We start from the raw sequence: 23,757 nt of genomic DNA, 5'->3' as shown, positions 1-23,757 counted from the left end.
ACGGACCACATGAATGGCACATGCTGCTATAATTCCAGCTAAATATGTTAATGGCACGTTCATCTGTCTAGTGGACAGATGGTGGTGTTACAACTGGGCATGTACAGGGTGCATGTGGCACAGTTGGCAGTTTGCCTGCTGGTCAAGAGATGACTCCACGTCTTGTCCTGTGTGTAGTGTGCTGACTGTAACTTGCTGACAACTGTGTGTTGTGTGTGCTGACTCACCTCCACAACCAGTGCCCGGCACCACAGTAGTCATGACAGGACCATTCCATGCAACTCCCCCACACAGACAGATTGTCTTGAGCTCTGTGGACAGATGATGAAGTCACCCACCACCTAAGTGTGTGTCACTGGCTGTGTGTGTGGTGTGTGTCTTTACTGACCTAGATGACAGGCACCAGCAAAGCCAGTAATGCTGATGATGCAACAGTCTATCAATGTCATGGACCAGATATCTGTCAAAGAACCTTATGTATGTAAATCCTTATCTAGTTTGGCCCAGGTGCTGAGACCAAACAAATACAAATCTGCACAAGTACACGAAACAAAGACACACAAAGGCATTGTCTACAGAGGGAGTCCGGTTCCCAAGAAGTACAGAAAAACCATCTCTTGTCATGAGATCTCTAACTATTCTAAATGACGCTGCCATATTTAATCAATGTCAACTATCAAGTCCAACAATTATGGAAGTATTTTAACTGTTCCCAACTTGTTCAAAACGACACAACAGACCTCAACATTTATTCTCTTAACTTCTTAAAATCTTGCCAGTGACAAAAGACATAATTCTTTAACTTTTCAAAATGTTGTCCACAAAACATGACGTAAACCTTTAACCAGTAGAGTGCCTATAAGACATCAGCTGACGTCCTACAAAAAGTATTGCCATAGTGCCTATAAGACGTCCACTGACATCCTGCATATGTTCCGATTTTTCCTTCATTGGAGTTTGGTTCAATTCACATAAACAGACCCTGAACAGTTAGTTTGATGTGTCTGGATTATAAAAATACTATTTAAATGAACTTACATCAGGTAGAAGACCTCTTTCTACTCGATAATAATTTGCTAACTCACCACGTGATACGTGTGTGGAAAAGGAGGTGCATCATGTGCAAACAAATGCATTGAAAACTGTGTCCAATAAAGCAAATAGTCACAGTCAGCAGATCTACACAATTCTAAAAACTCTGCTTGTGATTATGGACAGCTTTCGCGATGGAGAAGGATCTCTCTTGTCTGATGATTGGTTTGGAAAGGAAGGTGATTGACAACAACAGTTATGAAACTAACAGCCCATTTTATGGTAATTCAGTCCGTCCATCCAATCAGACAGCGTTTTTAACAACTGGCTATGACTGACAGAATAGGTGCAGCCAGTGTTGGAAGAAGAGGAGGAGAGGGAGAGGAGTGATGTAAGACGATAAGTCGAATGCCAGCCAGAGGTCATCAAGGGGGCGTGGCTTTTGGGAAGCGTGTCCTCACGTTTCAAAGCAAACAGAAGGCAATCGACAACCGCCAGCACCCCACGATTTTCACGAAACACAGTGCTGAACCTGCACTGGCCATGAAACACGTGCTTCTTGTTTTTAACGTTTTTTTTCACTGAATCAGAGGGATGACTTGTTTTAAGAGGTGGCAAGCCGGCTGCACAGCAGACACTTTAATTGGCGGATGTGCAACTTGAAAGGAGTGAATGTCATCAAAGAACTTCACCCTCTCACTTGCAAACGCTCTTTGTGGTCAAAAAGCTTGCCAGTTCAGTTTCTGGGACTGTGATTGACCCTTTACATTGATTTTACTAACTCTTGTCATTATTGGGACAGTGATTTACTTACATGTCTGCATGAGCTGTGATTTGTTTTCGTAAGCTTATAGCCTATTTAATTTCTTCTACAGGTATAATCTAACAATAGGCTTGCTATTTCTAGCTGTATTTTGTTTCTTTTCTTTATGGATGTCATTATGTAGAGGTGGAAACAGACTTTTTTGTTGCACAAAAAATATTATCTTGACTTTACATGCCTGAACAGTTACCTACAATCAACCTAACTGGGTAACAAAAAAAAAAAGCCCAGAAGCAGAATCTACACTCATTTTCCTTCACAAAAGCGTTTACTTTCTTTCTGTATCACCCATAGCTTTTCTGCTAGAATTTTTTGTGATTTATCACCCCCCAATCCTCAAAATTCCCTGGCAAGGGGAGACCACTTTTTTTTTTTTTTTTTTTTTTACAAAATTCTTTGGCACTGAACTGGTTAACTTTCCAAATTTCACCAGAAAGTCGAAACTTAGTTCTTTAAAGGTTTGAAATATTGTCGGAAAGACAAGCCATAATTCTTTAACTTTTTCAAATCAAGTGAATCTGTAACTTTTCCAGTTCTTGCCCAAAAGACCCTAAGACATCATAAATCTGTTGACTCATCCCAATCCTGCCAGAAAAAACACTTGAAAACTTTCCCCAATTCCATAATAAATCTCACAATATTCCTTCACTGAGCCCTTATCACACCCTTGTTGAAGGCATTAAAAGGAAGATTAAAAAGCATGAAAAGACACAAAAATCCACACATGGCAAAGTAAATCAGTACAACCAGGTGTGCAAGAAGCGAAGACTATGCATAAAGAAATGGCCACATTACACAGTGGTGGAGCACCAACGTGGGTGGAGGCAAGGCGTGGCAGTCTAGGCCACACACAAACATCACTGTCACCACTCAGAGATTCCAGTCATTGTGTTCTGTACAGTCAGGGTCATGCAGGGAAAGAAACATGTACAGCTACAGCACACACATTGGCAGGGAAACACACCATTCTGGACAGCCATCCCACCTCTTGCTGCCCACAGTCTGGAGTTTAAAGCAGTGATGAAGAAAACAGGTGAATAGTGGCTGTGTGGTACAGCTGGTCCATACTTCATTACACTGGTGCACAGTGTGGTTCAGGGTGTCACCATGCCACACTTTATTACACTGGTGCACAGTGTCACCATGCCACACTTTATTACACTAGTGCACAGTGTCACCATGCCACACTTTATTACACTGGTGCACAGTGTGGTTCAGGGTGTCACCATGCCACACTTTATTACACTGGTGAACAGTGTGGTTCAGGGTGTCACCATGCCACACTTTATTACACTGGTGCACAGTGTGGTTCAGGGTGTCACCATGCCACACTTTATTACACTGGTGCAAAGTGTCACCATGCCACACTTTATTACACTGGTGCACAGTGTGGTTCAGGGTGTCACCATGCCACACTTTATTACACTAGTGCACAGTGTCACCATGCCACACTTTATTACACTGGTGCACAGTGTGGTTCAGGGTGTCACCATGCCACACTTTATTACACTGGTGCACAGTGTGGTTCAGGGTGTCACCATGCCACACTTTATTACACTAGTGCACAGTGTCACCATGCCACACTTTATTACACTGGTGCACAGTGTGGTTCAGGGTGTCACCATGCCACACTTTATTACACTGGTGCACAGTGTGGTTCAGGGTGTCACCATGCCACACTTTATTACACTAGTGCACAGTGTCACCATGCCACACTTTATTACACTGGTGCACAGTGTGGTTCAGGGTGTCACCATGCCACACTTTATTATACTGGTGCACAGTGTGGTTCAGGGTGTCACCATGCCACACTTTATTACACTAGTGCACAGTGTCACCATGCCACACTTTATTATACTGGTGCACAGTGTGGTTCAGGGTGTCACCATGCCACACTTTATTACACTGGTGCACAGTGTGGTTCAGGGTGTCACCATGCCACACTTTATTATACTGGTGCACAGTGTGGTTCAGGGTGTCACCATGCCACACTTTATTATACTGGTGCACAGTGTGGTTCAGGGTGTCACCATGCCACACTTTATTACACTAGTGCAGTGTCACCATGCCACACTTTATTACACTGGTGAACAGTGTGGCTCAGGGTGTCACCATGCCACACTTTATTACACTGGTGCACAGTGTGGTTCAGGGTGTCACCATGCCACACTTTATTACACTAGTGCACAGTGTGGTTCAGGGTGTCACCATGCCACACTTTATTACACTAGTGCACAGTGTCACCATGCCACACTTTATTACACTGGTGCACAGTGTCACCATGCCACACTTTATTACACAAGTGCAGTGTCACCATGCCACACTTTATTACACTGGTGCACACTGTCACCATGCCACACTTTATTACACTGGTGCACACTGTCACCATGCCACACTTTATTGCACTAGTGCAGTGTCACCATGCCACACTTTATTACACTGGTGCACACTGTCACCATGCCACACTTTATTACACTAGTGCAGTGTCACCATGCCACACTTTATTACACTAGTGCACAGTGTCACCATGCCACACTTTATTACACTGGTGCACAGAGTGGTTCAGGGTGTCACCATGCCACACAAAGAGTGATGATGCAGGAATTCTGACAGCTGACCAACAAATGCCATGGCCTAAAGAAGCTAGTCCACAACAAGACATGATGTAACACTGAATCCAGAAGCAAAGGTGACAGGCTGACTGAACTTCTATTGTCGAACTTCCTCGCTGCCATCAAAATGTGGTTATTTTTCTTTGCAGAGCTTTGACCCTCAATCTATCTTGGCATGTAAATCACATGTAGTCAAAGATAAAGGTCAGATTATGTTCTGGTGGATCAGCAGACCAGAAGAGATCACAGGTCGTGAGGTCAAGGACAGCCATGGTTCTGAAGGACTTAGTGTATGCAGCAAAGACAGCCTCTGACAGGGTGAAAACACTAAGACACACTGCAAAACATAACACCACCATCAACTAACATGAGAAACTCAATATACAGTATGACATTACAACCAGCTATACATACTAAACCATCACATACAGCACAAGAATGAAGCCCACTGCACCACATGATAGCACTAAAGGTCTCCAGAATATGAAGGGCATCTCCTTGAGCATTCCCTCCTCTGATGGAAACCCCACCATTCACACTGTCCAGCTTCTGAGCACTGGCCGAAAGGTCACCAAGACATGTCATAGAACTTATCCATGCTGTTTAACATCTTGCCATCTGTCAGCACCACCTCAGGGCCACCCACTGTCACTTGGCATGTAACACAAAATGCATTTAAAAAACAGAACAACTAAAATCATAAGACACTAGAAAATCGGAGTTTAAAGTATGAGCAAATGGAAAGCTATGCACACATGAAATGTTTGCCATATTCTGTTCACACTCTGTCTGTCACATCTGGCATAATTATGCTGTCCACATTCCTTGTGTTTCATGTCCAAAACCAGTGCTGACAGACAAAGTCATTTAAAAAGCAGCCTTCATCATAATATGCGTATCTGCCAACTATGCTGAAGAAAAAGAAATGGTTGCAAACACTAACAACAGTCCCCTTGTTTTGTCACAAACACTAAGAAAGGGACCAATTGTTTCGTCTGTGCACTGAAGATGCTGCTGTTTCAAAACCCACACAAAATATGGTGATGAAGGTGGTCTTCAATGCTCTGCTGTAAGGAGGTCAACACTCCACTCCATTCCTGTCATCCTGACTCCATTCCCATGGTCCTGACTCTACTCCTATTGCCAGTCCTGTTGTCCTAACTTCCCCTTACCATCTTGACTCCAGCCTAACACATGATGATGCCGGGTTGATGCACACAGACACAAAACAAAGTTTAAACAGAGTTGATTTTAGTAAGTAGGTCATAAAAATTGTAGTAATATCACTCCATCCACTTCACACCATGAAGCCAATGTCTTAAAAGACCTTGCCTCAACATCACACCTGATCAGACACAGGATGCCCAGGACAGCATGTAGTGCACAGAGGAATCCATCACACTGCACGGTGGAACTGACCTCCCTGTGGCCATCTCCACACACAAGGACACTGCAGGACCATACTGGGGCAAAAACACAGATGACGTGGGTGTCTTCAGGATGTTGGGGCAAAAACACAGATTGCGTGGGTGTCTTCAGGATGTTGGGGCAAAAAGATGGCGTGGGTGTCTTTAGGATGTTGGGGCAAAAAGACAGATGGCATAGATGTCTTATGGATGTTGGGGCAAAAAGATGGCGTGGGTGTCTTAAGGATGTTGGGGCAAAAAGACAGATGGCGTGGATGTCTTCAGGATTTGGGCAAAAAGATGGCGTGGGTGTCTTAAGGATGTTGGGGCAAAAAGACAGATGGTGTGGGTGTCTTCAGGATGTTGGGGCAAAAAGATAGATGGCTTGGATGTCTTCAGGATGTTGGGGCAAACATACAGAAGGCACAGATGTCTTGAGAATGTTGAGGCTAAAATACAGATGGTGCAGATGTCTTCAGGATGTTGGGGCAAAAAGATATGATGTGGATGTCTTGAGAATGTTGGGGCAAAAAGACAGATTGTGTGTGTGTCCTTTGGATGTAGGGGGTAAGACAGATGATGTGTATATCTTCAGGATGTTGGGGCAAAAAGACAGATGTTGCATATGTCCTCAGTATGTTGGGGCAAAAAGACAGATGTCCTGGATGTCTTCAGGACCTCAATGATCAATCTACTGGATGATACATGCTTCCTTCATGTTTTCAGGATGTGTGAAAGAGATCTTTACAGGCAGAGGACTTTTAATGTTGCATAATGTAGGACTATGTTGCTTACTGTTCATGTTCTAAACCCTCAACTGACCTACAAAAAGACAGGAGACGACTAGAAACACTGAGCTCACATCACAGACTGCTGCAGATGTTCTGAAATGGCATAGGGAGCACAGATACTTTCTGCAACAAACACACACCACAGTGAGACTCGGCCATCTGGCCTCAGACCTGATTGGAAGTAAAAGCCCACACATTCAAGAGTGAGACGTCTCCTTCTTGAAGATGAGCTACACTACTCCCTCTCTAAGGTACTCCTCTCAAGCAGAGTGGAGGAACTCTCCCTGAAAGTAGTGCTCTCAGTGTAGAACAAGAGTTGTCCCAGGATGGAATGGCTGCTGCCCACATCTGATGGAGCCAGGAGAGCACACAGGGCAGGAGGGTGGTGATAGAGGCTGCAGCAATGGCCCTATCTAGGAGAGCCTGACACCAGAGAGACAGCAGGCCAAACGTCCACACCCTTCCTCAGCTCTGTAAACAGCTCTGCAGTTTGTCAATCCACTCGTGTGCTGACTTGGCATCCATCGCCATGAAATTGTAGGTACGACGCACAGTCCTCACCTGTAAAACACAGGAGTTAAAAACCACAATTATACTGATTTAACACTAATCCAAGTGAAAGTGTCAAAAAACAAAAACAAAACAAAAACAAAAAATCCCACTGTTGATCACTATCTGTGAAAAGGCAGAAACACCCCAAGGCAAGGCAAGGCAAGGACTTTATTTCGTGTGCTCCCTGGGGGCATTGAAACATTACACACGTTCACCATCGACACATGAAAACAAAAAGAGTGATGTCAAAAACAAGAAGTAGGCTCATTCGTTCAATCACTTAATATACACATTGACAAGTACTATTTCACTCATAACACAAACATACAAAAAACAGCAAAACAAAAAAAAGTAATTGGAAAAAAACAACAACAAAAAAACAAGAGGCAAGGCCTTCAAGACTCACTTGTGATACACTTAAAAAAAAAAAAAAATCTAATCGTTAATATGTGTTCTGTATTTGTTATTATAAAGCTTCGAGTTTAAAAAAAAAAGAGAAAAAAAAAAGTCCTAACCAGATTCAAACCCCGCGTGTTCAGGTGAGAAGAAACTGTCTTACCCATTACACTATCATGGCTCCTTTACTGACGTTCTAAAATTTAATATTTGAACATACTTTTTTAAAGGGCGATAAATCAATTGCGGTATTCGCAGTGAGAACGCTGTTTAAATCATATTATTCTGGTGTATCTTGGGCATTCAAAAAATCTTTAAGGGCAATAAAAAAAATTCTTTTTAAGTCTGTGGTAAAGGAGATGTGGCTATCGCTGCAATCACAATGCAACATTTAGTCGTTTTCTCTAGATCTAGATAGATGTACAAGTTTAGTTACACCCGCTGGGAATGTAGTACGACACGGTCGATTCAATTTCTCTTTTATGTTCATTCTAGTTTTATAGTTTTAAAGTTGATATGAAAATTTAGTATTTTGTTAAACTAATAACATGTAGAGTCAAGTACAAGTACTTCTAAACGTCGTAAAAAGTGAAAAGGACTTCATTTTGAGAAATGTCAAGACTGGAAATTTTTTCGTTTCATCGTGATCAATTCAAGGGTAATAACTCGCATGGTTTACAATTTTTAACTGTGAATTCTGACTGATCTGTGGATATTTTTATGGCAGTTTGGGGCATAATCCAGTAAGTGATGAGGTGTTCACAAATCTTTCTCTGAATAAATATTTAACGGTCTCCTTCTCCAACTTTCCATCACATGTTATCGTGTATTGTCCATTGAATATAGGATTGAACGGGCAGGTCAACAACTTGAAACAAAATGGCGTCGTTTGCGTTCGCAAAGAATATGAGCATGCGCTTTGAATGTGTATAAATATGTGTACGCAGTTAATTTTTGCCCATGACTTTCAGGGCTCAGCCAACAGATCTGTAAAGTCCACTAGTCGTACTGATTTTAGTATTTTCCGAAAAAGACCACTTGGGCAAATGAACATAGTGAAAGCCCTGTACATTGAGAGTAAAACACACAAGCTTTTTATGTATTGAATATAATTTCAAAATGTAATGTTTAAGATGAGAAAGATCAGTTTAAAGCAAATTAAGTCCCCTAGCATTAATTACAGATTCATTTCCCTTTTTTACTATCTGCAGCAAAAACGTTTGCAAAATAAATAAAACTTCCATGCTTAGCAAAAGAAGTTGCTGTTTGAACAAAAAATGATAATAATGACTGCTCTTGTCGTTGTGTCAGAATATCAGATCAAAGTGCCAAGTTTAGAGAATACAAAAAATATAAATATAACAGTAAATACAGTTTCCATATAATTTGGCTTCTTTTTTTAATTTTTTTTGTGCCCATCCCAGAGGTGCAATATTGTTTTAACTCACTCCATGCCAAGAGTTTTTGCCCTTGTGAATCCCTGAAAACCCAGGGTTTGTATAGGATGGGAAAAAAATTCTCAAAAAAACAAATAAACACCCAGAGAAGTGAAATTTAGTATGTGTATTCAGTGAATGTTGTTCCATATTTGTGCAAAAAAAAAAAAAAAAAAAATTATTTACTCACCATCTTGTTGTTGATCACGGTATTCATTTTTTGTGTATTTTGTAGCATTTTTGCACCCATCAGAAAGGTATACCAAGTGTCCTTGAACAGCTTACAAATGTTCCACATCACATCCTAACACTATTTGAGGAACTGAAGTCCTAGTACATGCAATGAAGTATGAACAGATGGTGGAGAAAGTTGAAAATCACGCATACAAAAGAAAATATTGTCTCTACATAAAAAAGGGAGTTCACTGCACACAAAAACCTGATGTATTATCACTGACAATAGTCTTGTCTGGAGTGAAAAAGCTCATGGCAGGTGATGTTGAGTCCTGGGCACAGCTTCACACACAGTGGAACTCCACATTTTGGACACCAGTTGGCAGTTTGGTGTCTTGGTGTGTTGTGGCGCTTGAACAGGTCTTCACAGACCTTGCACTTGCAGTAGCTGGTCACGCATATTCACTCCAGCCATGTTGATGATGTAGTCATGTACTGCATCTGGCTTCTGTCTTTCAGGACGGTGTCATGTTGTCACACTGACCATGGTAGTTGGCAGCATGACTGTTGTCAGCACATGAACTGGATTTTTGTCCTGCCACTTCAGCACAGCAACATGCCCTGCAACCAAACACACACACAAATGATCATGCAGGTCTGACTCTTTCTTCTTATTGTTGTTTAAATTATTTGTTTGCTTATTCCCTTGTTTATTCTAAATATTTATGTGAATGGAAGCATAATGTGGTAAGTTTTTTTTACATGTAGTCAAAGAAAATCACTTTAGATTAAAAAATTTTTTTTTTTTTTTTTTACAATATTACAAACAATAATGACAGTATCATCAGTATTAGTACTATTACTGTCATTTCTACAGCACCTTGTTCTACAAATGAACAAGTAAAACAGAAAATAAGTAAACATATGCATGCAATCACACACACACACAGAGTTGTACACCTGAGCATGTGACATTGCTTTCTTTCACACACACACACACATATATATATATATACATATATATATATTACATACACACTCACCATTTTCAGTCCAATCACTGGTAAAAACACCAGCAAAGTCGTCCGTTTCCTCAGTGATTTCGTTGTCAGTGTCGGTCAGCTGGCACATGGTCAGGACTCGCTTTCCTCTCCACTGTAAACACCCTCTTCAGCGGCCAAATCTATTTCTAGTTCATTGGGATATGGTTCAAAATCACTGTCCGACGAACCAACATTATCTCCTTCAACATCGGAGCCTTCAGTTTGGATCATTTCCAAAGTAGCTTCAACGCTGTGTTGCGTTTGACCTCTCCTACCGTGTCGAACACTTCGACCCGACGCCATTTTGTCAAACAACTTGCAGAGCTGACCGAGGGTATGCTTCGTTGTCGTCTGCTAATGAGCACTGCACACACGCTGTGTGTGAATGAAAAGTTGGCCGGAGATAACTTAAGAATCAGTTCTGCTTTTGAGTTTCGTATCCGACACGTCAATCCAACAGCGCGACTTTTCAAAATCCAAATCCACATATGCGGACATTGGCATTGAACGCTTTTTCCGACGACATCCGCATATGCGGACAATGGCAGCGAGTGAGTAACAAGATGACTGGAAAGAACTGAATTTTTCCTACTTTTATGCCTAATTTGGTGTCAACTGACAAAATATTTGCGGAGAAAATGTCAATGTTAAAGTTTACCACGGACACACAGACACACACACAGACACACACACATGCACACACACACACAAACAGACAACCGAACACCGGGTTAAAACATAGACTCACTTTGTTTACACAAGTGAGTCAAAAAGCGTATCAATAGACAAAATGTTAATAGAACTGCGAATAGCAGAAACCAAGGATTTAAGTTTTAACAGTATTCTTTTGTATTTTTCAGAAAATAATTCTATAATACCTAGATAAACATTTTTGTCTGATGCTTTCAAAAAATGAGCACACAAACAAATAGTGAAACACCAGCCGCCGTGGCGAAGTGGTTAGCGTCGCGGACTGACGGCTGGGAGGACGCAGGTTCGAATCCCAGCGGTGGTGGGTTTTTCGACCCGTGGCCGGCTCCTACCCGGAGTTGAGTGTGCTGTGGGCTTAAATGGGGAGACTGGGACCACACAGTTGAGTGTCATCCACTTCAAGGATGCATCTTTGGGTGTGTTGCTCTAATTACCTGACCAATACTGCAAGTGTCTGTATCTCTTGGGCCTGGTTAACGCCGGGATATCATTATGACAGGAAGCAAAGAGTACAGCCTTGTCACGCAGTCCCAAACCAAAATGGACCTCCATAGCAACATCGTCACTGTCACCCTCCTCCTCCTTCATCATCATCAATATAGACAAAACAGCCTCAAAGTCTGTGGCCTTTCATGCTCTGCTCTCATGGTGACTTCAGTTTCAATACCCCTCCACTTTCATGCTTGGGGTGAGTCCTGTCAATGTTGTCAGTGTCGGCAGATTCATGGGGGGCTGTTGTTTGAGGGACGTGGTGGCGGTCTCCAATCTGGGAGGGACGCTCATTCAGTCTGGCTCCGTGACTAAGCCATTATTGTCCTTAGTAGGGGACTTAGTAGGTGGTGTCTGAAGTACGTTAAATCAGAACAGGCACCACTGAACACCACAGAAGTGACTCAGCAGCAGTGCAGGGCCTCCTCTGGTGTGTGGCCTCCTGGCGACCTAACATCGACGCCTCCCTGTGGACTGCCGATGCTGGAACTACGACGGATGAACCCGGGCGTGGCCGTGTATGGGGGAATCTAAATGAGCGGCGTGGGAGTAATGCCACTGAAACGGTGCAGATGATCAGTGGGGCAGCAAAAAAAAAAAAAAAAAAAGTGAAACTCATCAGCAATGTCGTTTGTGGAACATTTATCACAGATTCTTTCATTTCTGGGTAAATTGTCAAAACGCAGTCTATTAACAGGCAAAGGATTATTAGTTGTTCTAAACTTAACTAACTGAATTACACAATTATTTGGTAGCACTGTAAAATAAGCATCTTGGCCAAAGTTTGGTTTAAACATCCTGTAATTAATATACATAGTATCATTATCAACAGGTCTATACCAATCTTGCAAAAACTTATCTTTTAAACAACGTTTAACTTTCTCTTTGAACAATGTGGGATGTACATCAAAATTGTGTTGGTTCAACCAGAAACAACTTAATCCAATTTCATTCAATACAGTATGAATACTTTTCAAGTACTTTTCTGATGTATGTTATCATTGTATAGACTAAAGAGACATCTATGAACAACCGAGGACAGTTTAAGACGTTCTTCGGTTTGTAACAAGCCTAAACCAAAACACTAGCATTCTGGATTTAACAGAGACAGCCACAGGAAATTTACCAGTTTCACCAAAACCCATAAATGATGGGGTGGATTGTCTTAGTTTTAGAACTTGTTCATAAAATTTTAATTGCAATTTTTCCACGATTTCAAAAATATCAAAACCCCAAATTTCACAACCATATGTAAGTATAGTAAGAACTGTCTCACCAAATAAATCAATAATTAAATTGACAGGAAGATTAAGTTGGCTAGTTTTCCTCAGTAATGCAAATGCTGTTCTTGAAGCACGATCATATAAATCTCCGCTGGGCAACACACATTTTATTATTATAATTTAACTTTAATCCCAAATACTGGAAGTCACTTACAACCTCAATTTTGTCCTTATCGATATAAAAATCTGGAAATGTTCTTACTTTGCCCCTAGAAAATACTAGTACTTTACACTTCTTAGCAATCAGCTTAAGCTTCCATTTTTCACAATACTGTCTCATTGAGGTAAGACCATTCTGCAAACCGATGGCTGTCTCTGAGAAAATCACAGTGTCATCTGCGTAAAGCAGAACAAATAGTTTTTAAAAAATATTGCAATCCTGTTCACTCATGTTCATTTTCCTAACCTCATCAACTATGTTTTCTAATCCATCTAAATCTTTTTCTAAGTGGGATTTCATGTCGTTTAAAAACAATGCAAACATTAACGGAGACAACACCGTCAAAGTCCCTATAGTCATTCACGTGGTAATTATTAACAAGCGTCTCATTTAGATGCCCTGTTCTGGAATTGAAATCCCCCATTAAACAAACTATAAATTCCCAGATGAGCAATGGAGGCCTCAAACTCAATATAGGCATTCCTGTTGAAATAAGGAGACCTCTCAGGTTCCAAATAAACAGCACAAAACAAAACTTCTGAACCAAATATTACTCTATCCAATTAAAAAATATAGCATTTTGAAAAAGACTGTGGTTCACAATATGGTATTTATTACACACATCGGGGTCAATTTTACATTTGAATCTTCTTCAAAAATGGTAGTGTACTTAACAAAACAATTTCTTATCAAAACCAAAACACCACCAGACTTTACCTTATATCTATCTGTGTTCTTATAAAAAGCTGTATATCCGTCAACCTGTATACTATCAGTATCCACCAATTTACTTTCAGTAAAACACATTATATCGTAAGAACTAATAAATTCTATAAAGTCTGGATACAGTAATTTAGATTTCACCCCACAAACATTCAAAACCAAACAAGACAAAGAGGTCACCTCGCTACATGTACTACTCAATGAGCTAACAGTGCCTTCTTCATTGCCTTCCTGGTCATCTGCACTTAAATCATCCCCAGTTTCCTCACCCTCATCACTATCCCTTTCTTCATTTCCATCAGTATCATCACTGTCGTCATTAAAGTAATCATCACCGTCATCATTATCATAGTTGTCATACTCCTCTATGTCCCTATCAGTACTACTGACGTCATTTTTATCATTATCATTATTGTTATTAGAACTATTATTCTTACAATAAACAGTGTCACAATCATCAACACCGCCATCAGCACGATCTCATCCACAAATCATATCACGATTATCAACACTGTCAACAACATAATCGTTCTCAATAGCATAAACACATTCATTCCTGCGGTCAGCACCGTCATTTCCCCACTCATCATGACAACCAACACCTCCATTGTTACTATCACCATAGTCATCAGTACTTCCGTTCTCCCAATCATCCCAATCACCATTACTACTGCTATTAGCACAATAATCCATACCACCATCAGCACAATAACCAACACCATCATTGACAAAATGATCATAAACACTGGCACCACCACTGACACAATCTTCATAATCAATATCACCACTGACACAATCCTCATGATTATCATTTCTGGTACTACCTTTGGAACTTTCCTCCCAATTCTCACTACAGCCATTAACACAATCCTTCATACCACCATCAACACAATATTCACCATCACCATTGATGCAATCATCAACACCACAACTGACACAATCATCAACACCACCCTCAGCACAATCATCATGATCCGCAACACCACCACTAACACAATCATCACAGTCCTCAACCCCACCATTATCACAAACATCACATTCATCAACATCACCATCAACACAATTATCAGGATCATCAACACCACCATGTACACAGTCGTTACAATCATCAACACTGCCAGTGACAGCAGGATCCCAATCATCAATACTACTACTGACACTTTCATCGCAGTCACCGTCACCACTGCTGTCACAATCATCATGCTCATTAACCCTACTATCAATGCAACCATCAAAATAAAAAAAAACCTGCCCTCAACATTTTCATCACAGTCATTCATAATGTATCTGACTCCATCCTCACAATCAGTACCCCAATCAAAATAGTCTAAATCATCGACATCACGATTTAGGCAATCCTCAGGTTCATCAGCATTGCCACCAAAACACTCATCATAATCATCAACACAATCATCAACACAATCATCAACACCACCACTTGTATAATCATAAACAGCTCCATGATCATCTACACCACCATCAGTACAATCATAATGATCATCAACCCCAAGATCAACACATTCATCATGATAATCAACACCACCATCAACACAATCAACCTGTTTGTCAACCTGTCCACTGGTGCAATCAACACAATCATCATCACCGCTTTCAACACACTCATTACTATCATACGCATCGCCACTGTCACCAACTTCACATTCACTACCACCATTACTGACACAATCATGATCCTCAACACCACTTCTGTCACTACCAACACTGTCATGAACACTGCCACTGACACTATCAAGATCATCAACATCAATTCTATCACTATCATCATTGTCATGGACACCAACACCACCACTGACATAATGATTACCATTAACCCCACTTCTGTCACTATCATCAATGTTATGAACCCCACCACTGACACCATCATGATCATCAACACCACTTCTGTCACTATCATCAATGTTATGAACCCCACCACTGACACCATCATGATCATCAACACCACTTCTGTCACTATCATCAATGTTATGAACCCCACCACTGACACCATCATGATCATCAACACCACTTCTGTCACTGTCATGAACCCCACAACTGACACCATCATGATCATCAACACCACTTCTATCACTGTCATGAACCCCACCAATGACATCATCATGTTCATCAACACCACTTCTATCACTGTCATGAACCCCACCACTGACATAAATATAACCATCAACACCACATCTATCACTATCATCACTGTCATGACCACCACTGACATCATGATCATCAACACCACTTCTATCACTATCATCACTGTCATGACCACCACTGACATGATGATCATCAACACCACTTCTATCACTATCATCACTGTCATGACCACCACTGACATCATGATCATCAACACCACTTCTATCACTATCATCAGTGTCATGACCACCACTGACATGATGATCATCAACACCACTTCTATCACTATCATCAGTGTCATGACCACCACTGACATCATGATCATCAACACCACTTCTATCACTATCATCACTGTCATGACCACCACTGACATCATGATCATCAACACCACTTCTATCACTATCATCACTGTCATGACCACCACTGACATGATGATCATCAACACCACTTCTATCACTATCATCACTGTCATGACCACCACTGACATCATGATCATCAACACCACTTCTATCACTATCATCAGTGTCATGACCACCACTGACATCATGATCATCAACACCACTTCTATCACTATCATCACTGTCATGACCACCACTGACATCATGATCATCAACACCACTTCTATCACTATCATCACTGTCATGACCACCACTGACATCATGATCATCAACACCACTTCTATCACTATCATCAGTGTCATGACCACCACTGACATAATTATAGTCATCAACACCAACTCTATCACTATCATCACTGTCATGAACACCACCACTGACACCATCATGATCATCAACACCACTACTATCACTGTCATCACTATCATGAACACCACCACTCACACCATCAAGATCATCAACACCACTTCTATCCCTATCATCAATGTTATTGTTATGAAACCCACCGACACCATCACCATCAAGATCATCAACACCACCGCTATCACTGTCATCACTGTCATGAACACCACTACTCACACCATCAAGATCATCAACACCACCGCTATCACTGTCATCACTGTCATGAACACCACCACTCACCATCAAGATCATCAACACCACCGCTATCACTGTCATCACTGTCATGAACACCACTACTCACACCATCAAGATCATCAACACCACCGCTATCACTGTCATCACTATCAAGAACACCACTACTCACACCATCAACACCACTGCTACCACTGTCATGAACGCCACCACTCACACCATCAAGATCAACACCACTTCTATCACAATCATCAATGTCATGAACACCACCACTGACATCATCATAATCATAAACACAACTTCCATAAATATCACTATGATCACTGTCATGAGCACCCCCACTGACATCATCATGATCATCAACATCAATTCTGATTGTGTCACTATCATCACTGTTATGAATCCCACCACTGACACCATCATGGTCATCAACACCACTTCTGTTACAATCATCACTGTTATGAAAACTACCACTGACACCATCATAATTATCACCACCACTTCTATCACTATCATCACTGTTATGGACACTACCACTGACATCATCTTCATCATCAACACCACTTATTTCACTATCATCACTGTCTTGGACACCACTACTGACACCCTCATGTTCATCAACCCCACTTTTATCAGTGTTGATATCATCACTGTCATGAACCTCACCAAAACCACCACTGACACAATCCTTATCACAATCATCAACATCACAGTCATCCACACCACCGCCTACAGAGTCATCAACACCACCACTGCCACTATCACAATCACAATTACAATCATCACAGTCATCAACACTACTGTGATTAACAAGATCATCATGATTCTCAACACCACCATACACACAATCATCAACACTGCCAATGACACTTTCAACAATACCGCTATTAACACAATCATCAACGCAATTACCAACACTGCAATTGACGTCATCCTCATCACAGTAATCAACGTCACAATCCTCATTTCCAACTTCAGATTCAATTTCATTTTCAACCTCGAAATTTCCCCAACCACCACTTTTCAACCTATGAGTGATGTGAAATTTCACACTTCTCAAATCAAGTGGAATGGCACTGAAACTTGTAGTTTTGCACGCGAACATCACCAAGTAAATGGTTGCTTACCTGAAGCCCCAGGGCACCCCTACTCCTCTCCAGACCCTCCCTCATCCATAGCATCAGTTGTGAACACAAGATGGGACAGACCCAATCTCTGATAGTCAATCTCATCCACTCCTAGTTTGAACAAATCGTCTGGGCTTTCTATACAAACTGGCCTTGGGCGATCCTCGGGGGCCAGACCTGGCGGCGACTTGTTGCTGCAGTAAATCCTTCCTTCGGACGTCCATGCCTTCTCCACCATGGTCAGACTCTTTACATAGCCCAACAGTCTGGCACGGAGCAGTGTAAGGTCATCGTTGATGAAGATGTGGCTGTATCCATCCTTGCCCTTGAGGTTTTTCTTCATCAGCATCACCACCCGCCTCTTGCGCCTGGACACAAACCTGACGAGCACGGGCCTTGTTCTGTTCTTGGGTTTCCCAGCTCTGTGACAGGCGGCAATGTCACTGATCTCAACCTTGACCCCGGCGTTTTTCAGCACAACCATGGCCTTGGCTTCCACATCCTCCGCTGTCTCCCCCTCTGTGACCTTGATGCCAGCGATCCTGATCGACTCCCTCCTTGTGTACTGCTGCAGTCTGTCATTTTCGTAAGTTAGCCGACGTATGTCTGCCACAATTTTTCTGTCAGCAACAGGGGCTGTCATGGCAGGGCTGATACGCTCCTTCATTACAGTTAACACCCCCTTCATCACCTCGCCCACTGCAACGGCCACGGCAATCGCAATCGTTGTGGCTAGTGTGGGGATAATCTTAGAGACGGCGTCGGTGTCAGTAGCTTCACTACTCCCCTCCACCAGTGCTGCATTCACATGTAAGAGAACTGTCTCATGGATACTTGATGTTTCCACTATAGACTCCATCCTTTCCTCAGGCTGCCTCTTCTTCGCTTTCTTTGCAGGCTCTTTCGTCTCTGAAAATGGCGAGTTGAATAAACTTCTGGTTTTTCTGCTTGGTATTTTGCAACAGGTTAAAGACGATTCACTGTTGTGACAGAGCAAGAATCAGCAGCACACTCTAACCGCGGATTACACAACAGCACGCAGGTGACCTACAACGCTGCCCTATATCTCACTACACACAGAGAAGAGAGAAAAGAAAGGAAACAAGAGAGGCAAGGCCTTCAAGACACTTGTAATACACTAATAAATCTAATCGTTAAAATGTGTTGTGTATTTGTTATTATAAAGCTTTGGGTTAAAAAAGAAAGAAAAAGAAAAAAAAGTCCTGATGGCAGATTCGAACCCCGCGTTTTCGGGTAAGAAGAAACTGTCTTACCCATTACACTATCGTGGCTCCTTTACTGACGTTCTAAAATTTAATATTTAAACATGCTTTTTTAAGGGTGATAAATCAATTGCGGTATTCGCAGTGAGAACGCTGTTTAAATCATATTATACTGGCATATCTTGGGTGTTCAAAAAATCTTAAAGGGCAATTAAAAATTCTTTTTAAGTCCGCGGTAAAGGAGACGTGGCTATTGCCGCAATCACACTGCAACATTTAGCCATTTTCTCTGGATCTAGATCTAGATAGATGTACAAGTTTAGTTACACCTGCCGGGAATGTAGTACGACACGGTCGATTCAATTTCTCTTTTATGTTCATTCTAGTTTTATAGTTTTAAAGCTGATATGAAAATTGACTACTTTGTTAAACTAATAACATGTAGAGCCAAGTACAAGTACTTCCTAAACATCGTATGAAGTGAAAAGGACTTCATTTTGAGAAAAGTCAAGACAGGAAATTTTTATGTTTCATCAAGGGTATTAACTCTCATGGTCTATTATTTTTAACTGTGAATTCTGACTGATTTTGTTGATATTTTTATGGCAGTTTGGGGCATAATCCAGTAAGTGATGAGGTGTTCACAAATCTTTCTCAGAATAAATATTTAACAGTCTTCTTCTCCAACTTTCCATCACATGTTATCGTGTATTCTTGATTGAATATAGGACTGAACCGGCAGGTCAACAACTTGAACTTGAACAAATGGCGTCCTTCGTTCGCGAGGAATATGAGTACGCACTTTGAATATGTATAAATATGAGTACGCAATTGATTTTTGCCCATGACCTTCAGGGCTCAGCCAACAGATCTATGAAGTCCACTTGTAGCACTGATTTTAAAATTTTCCGGAAAAAAAACATTTGGGCGAATGAACATAGTGAAAGCCCTGTACACTGAGAGTAAAACACACAAGCTTTTTAAGTATTGAGTATAATTTCAAAATGTAATGTTTAAGAAGAGAAAGATCAGTTTAAAGCAAATTAACCCCCCTACCATTAATTACAGATTAATTTCCCTTTTTTACTATCTGCACCAAAGACATGCAAAATAAATATAACTTCTATGCTTAGCAAAAGAAGTTCCTGTTTGAACAAAAAATGATAAAAATGACTGCTCATGTTGTTGTGTCAGAATATCAGATCAAAGTGCCAAGTTTAGAGAATAAAAAAACAAACAAACAAACAAACAAAACCCAGTAAATTCAGTTTGCATATAATTTGGCTTCTTTTTTAATTTTTTTGTGCCCATCCCAGAGGTACAATATTGTTTTAAACAAGATGACTAGAAAGAACTGAATTTTTCCTATTTTTATGCCAAATTTGGTGTCATCTGACAAAGTATTTGCAGAGAAAATGGCAATGTTAAAGGTTTACCATGGACACACAGACACACACGGGTTAAAACATAGACTCACTTTGTTTACACAAGTGAGTCTAAAACCCTGCATGGAAAGTGTGCCTCAAGCACGTAGTACTGGTAGTGTTATGTCCACACAAACTCAAGATGTCGGCAGATGAGTGAGCTTCAAGATAGTGCTTCGAAAATGAAAATGGTACAGTTACCAACCTGTGATGGCAACAGTACCCTATAAATGATTCCACAAAATGCACCACACTGTAACAAAGAAATGTCATGCAACTGAAAGTCACTGCACATTCCAGAAACATTCCAAATTTCAATTTCTTTATGAGCGCTGCAAACATTGACCATTCAGTTCAAGGGACATCATTCTCTCACTCTCTCCCAACAGTAAACTCTCATCTCATGGGAAAAAAAAAAAATTAACCCCCCAGACCCTCTTTCCCACTCACCCCAAGAAAAAAACCTGAAACAAAAACAGGATACGACCAGAACAGAGAAACCTGCAGATGAAAGAATTAAATAAAAGAAATAAAAATCAAAGTAACTTTCCAAAGCTACATTTGATATCAATAATAGATAATGTTTCTTTACTATACCAAACAGAACATTATCCATGTATGTGAAAATATGTGCGAGTATGTGTGTGTCTGTATGTGAGTATGTTGACATTATACAGTTTCAAAATATCACCATTCTGATAAATTATACCAAGAAGGAGGGAGACAAAAAAAGAGACCACCAAATGAAAAAAGGCATGCACTTTCATTTGAAGTGGAAGGTGAATGAAAGAGAAAAGTGGGTGACCCCTGTAAGCCCTGACAGTCTATGAACAGTCAGACAGCCACAGAACCCACAACAACCCGCCCACATGCAGGCAATGGTGGCCTCACCTCAATGAAGGAATTTTCATCCGCCTTTTTGGGTGCTCCTGGCATGATCTTCACTGGCTGCACTGACTCCACCTCTGCAAGGTCGATGAAGCCTCTGTAGTTTGAGTCCTCCATCGCATCGTAGTAACGCAGCTGAAAATCAAATCATGTTGATTTCAGGCGACCGCAAAGAGGGCCATTTCAGACAACCTGCAAAGGGAGCCATTCCAAGGCTGAATGCATATTTATGCAGGCATGGCATGCACACACACACACACACACACACACACACACACACACAGAGTGACACACACCTTCACACAACCTGAAGCATTCACCTTTCTTTGCACCTAACTAGGGACTATTTTATCCATTCTTGATACTGTTTTGCAACCACTTCCCAATTCTTCCCACACAAATAACTTACAAGAAGAAAGAAAGGTCATCTTAACTTTAACAAGCCTGCCCAACAGAAGGCACACAGACTGACCAGCGTTGATGCTGTTAGTTGTACCCTTCACTACACACCTCTAGTCTGTGGTAGCACCTGCTTATTCCCTCCCTACATTTCTGTGCTGTAACTTAGTGATGTCAAAAATCTACAAATGGTCCACAGCTTCAGTACCTGGGAGCGAGAGTAATACATCAGGGATCAAAGCCTGAAATACTTGGAATACTTTCCAGGAGTGCACAAAAAACAATAACATTAACAAAACTGAAGACCATTTGGAATGATAAGATCATCTCACAGATCAGACTGGTCATCTCAACATACCTGTATGCCTGGGAGTCATGGAATTTGATAAATGACATAGAGAAAAGGATGCAAACCACAGAGATGAGATGCTTCTGAAAACTCCTTAACATCTCTTATAGAGATCACATCACCAATGAGGAAGTGAGATACCGTCAGGCAATCAATTGGATTCTAAGAAGATCTAACCACAGTGAAGAAATGCAAACTGAAGTGGTATAGGCACAGTGCAAAGGACAAGAGGCAAACAGAAAAAAAAGAAATGGGAGGACAAAATTCCAAACTGAACAGGACTGAGATGGAGCGATGCCCTGAGAGGGACAAGGAACAGGCAGAAATAGAGAGAACTGGTTGCCAGGTCATTAGTGATGCCCCTAAGGTCAGAGACTATGAGATAGAAGAACTCAGTAATGGGGTGAAGCAGCATGCAGTGAGGACCAGCAGGGTGCAGTGGTTACCTGGTGCTTCATAGAGTCCAGCACAAACCAGCGCTGTTTCCACTGCTTGAAAAAGGCACCCTGCTTGTACAGGTAACCCTCATGGGTCCGATGCTCCCCGTGGCTGGGTGGTGAAAATGTCTCAAACGACGCTCCTGTACCTGCCCACACATACCAAACAACCACTCTTACCCTGTGTGTGTGTGTGTATATGTGTGTGTGTGTGTGTAGTAGTGGTCTTCAGATTTACGTCTTTCCACTCGAAGTGATATAAAATGGGAAAGAAAAGAGTGGAGAGCTGAGCGGGAGGGGGCATGGGAGAAAGGGAGAGGAAACGTACGTGCGTGTGTGTGTGTGTGTGTGTGTGAGAGAGAGTGAGTCCCATTCTTTCAACAATGACAATGCAAAAATTTGAGTTTGCACACACGCACACACCACTGTTACAGAAAGGGTAGAAAGGCGGAGGAGTGACATGAAGCAACACAGAAATGCAGCCATATGAAAACAAAGAGAATGGTGATAGAAAAACATGTTTGGAGTCCAAATAAGAGACAGACTACTCGCATGTTTGAACAAAATATAATACATGCAAGAAATATGAATAAATCGTTTGTGCACCGGCAAAAGATCCTAGATCTCAACATGTCTGCAAACACAAAGTGTACTGCCATGTCATCGGCTCATGTGATTTCTGCACAAAAAAACTGACATTAAATGCTTTGTGTGTGTCAAGTCAAGTCAAGGTTTTATTTCATGATGGTAAATTGAATAAGCAACAACTGCTTTTTTACATCAAGCCATCAATGAAAAAGACTATTTTCAGTGCTTTTTTATACATACGGTGAATAAATTTCATGTTTGAGAGGCTACAGCTGTCCCATAAAGTTGACACATAATCGATTACTGGCAGAATGTGTGCACAGAAGAAGAGCTTTTGTGAATGGACATTGAGGATCTTTTAAATTTTTGCTAGCTGAAGTATTCAATTGGAGAGACATTTACTTAACCCTTTCGCTGCCAGGAAAATAAGATTTAAGTGAAATCTATTTGCCAGGGTTTTTTCACAAAAACCGGGTATAAATTTTCAAAAAATTCTGTGCTCTTTGTTATTGGAGAAAGACCCATAAAAGTATATATTTTCTCAAAGGTAAATGAATAAAGAA

The 23,757-nt window shown here is 41.2% G+C and overlaps 1 protein-coding gene across 4 annotated transcripts in view; it reads right to left on the bottom strand.

Moving 5' to 3' along the window:
* Positions 1 to 4,134: 4,134 nt before the first annotated feature.
* The window catches only part of LOC143301440 (myotubularin-related protein 13-like), a 303,236-nt gene continuing 283,613 nt past the window's right edge, over positions 4,135 to 23,757 (bottom strand). For all 4 annotated transcript variants that reach the window (XM_076615734.1, XM_076615735.1, XM_076615736.1 and 1 more), the window contains 3 exons: positions 22,616 to 22,755; positions 21,425 to 21,556; positions 4,135 to 7,225 (listed from right to left, as the gene is read on the bottom strand). In XM_076615734.1, the coding sequence (XP_076471849.1) occupies positions 7,130 to 7,225; positions 21,425 to 21,556; positions 22,616 to 22,755 (368 nt within the window). In that variant the 3' untranslated portion in view covers positions 4,135 to 7,129. The remainder of the gene's footprint in view (positions 7,226 to 21,424; positions 21,557 to 22,615; positions 22,756 to 23,757) is intronic.

Source organism: Babylonia areolata, chromosome 27, assembly GCF_041734735.1.
Source record: "Babylonia areolata isolate BAREFJ2019XMU chromosome 27, ASM4173473v1, whole genome shotgun sequence".
Taxonomy (NCBI): Eukaryota; Metazoa; Mollusca; class Gastropoda; order Neogastropoda; family Buccinidae; genus Babylonia; species Babylonia areolata.
The sequence above is the reverse complement of the archived record's forward strand: the minus strand, read 5'-3'. Positions and strand labels throughout refer to the sequence as shown.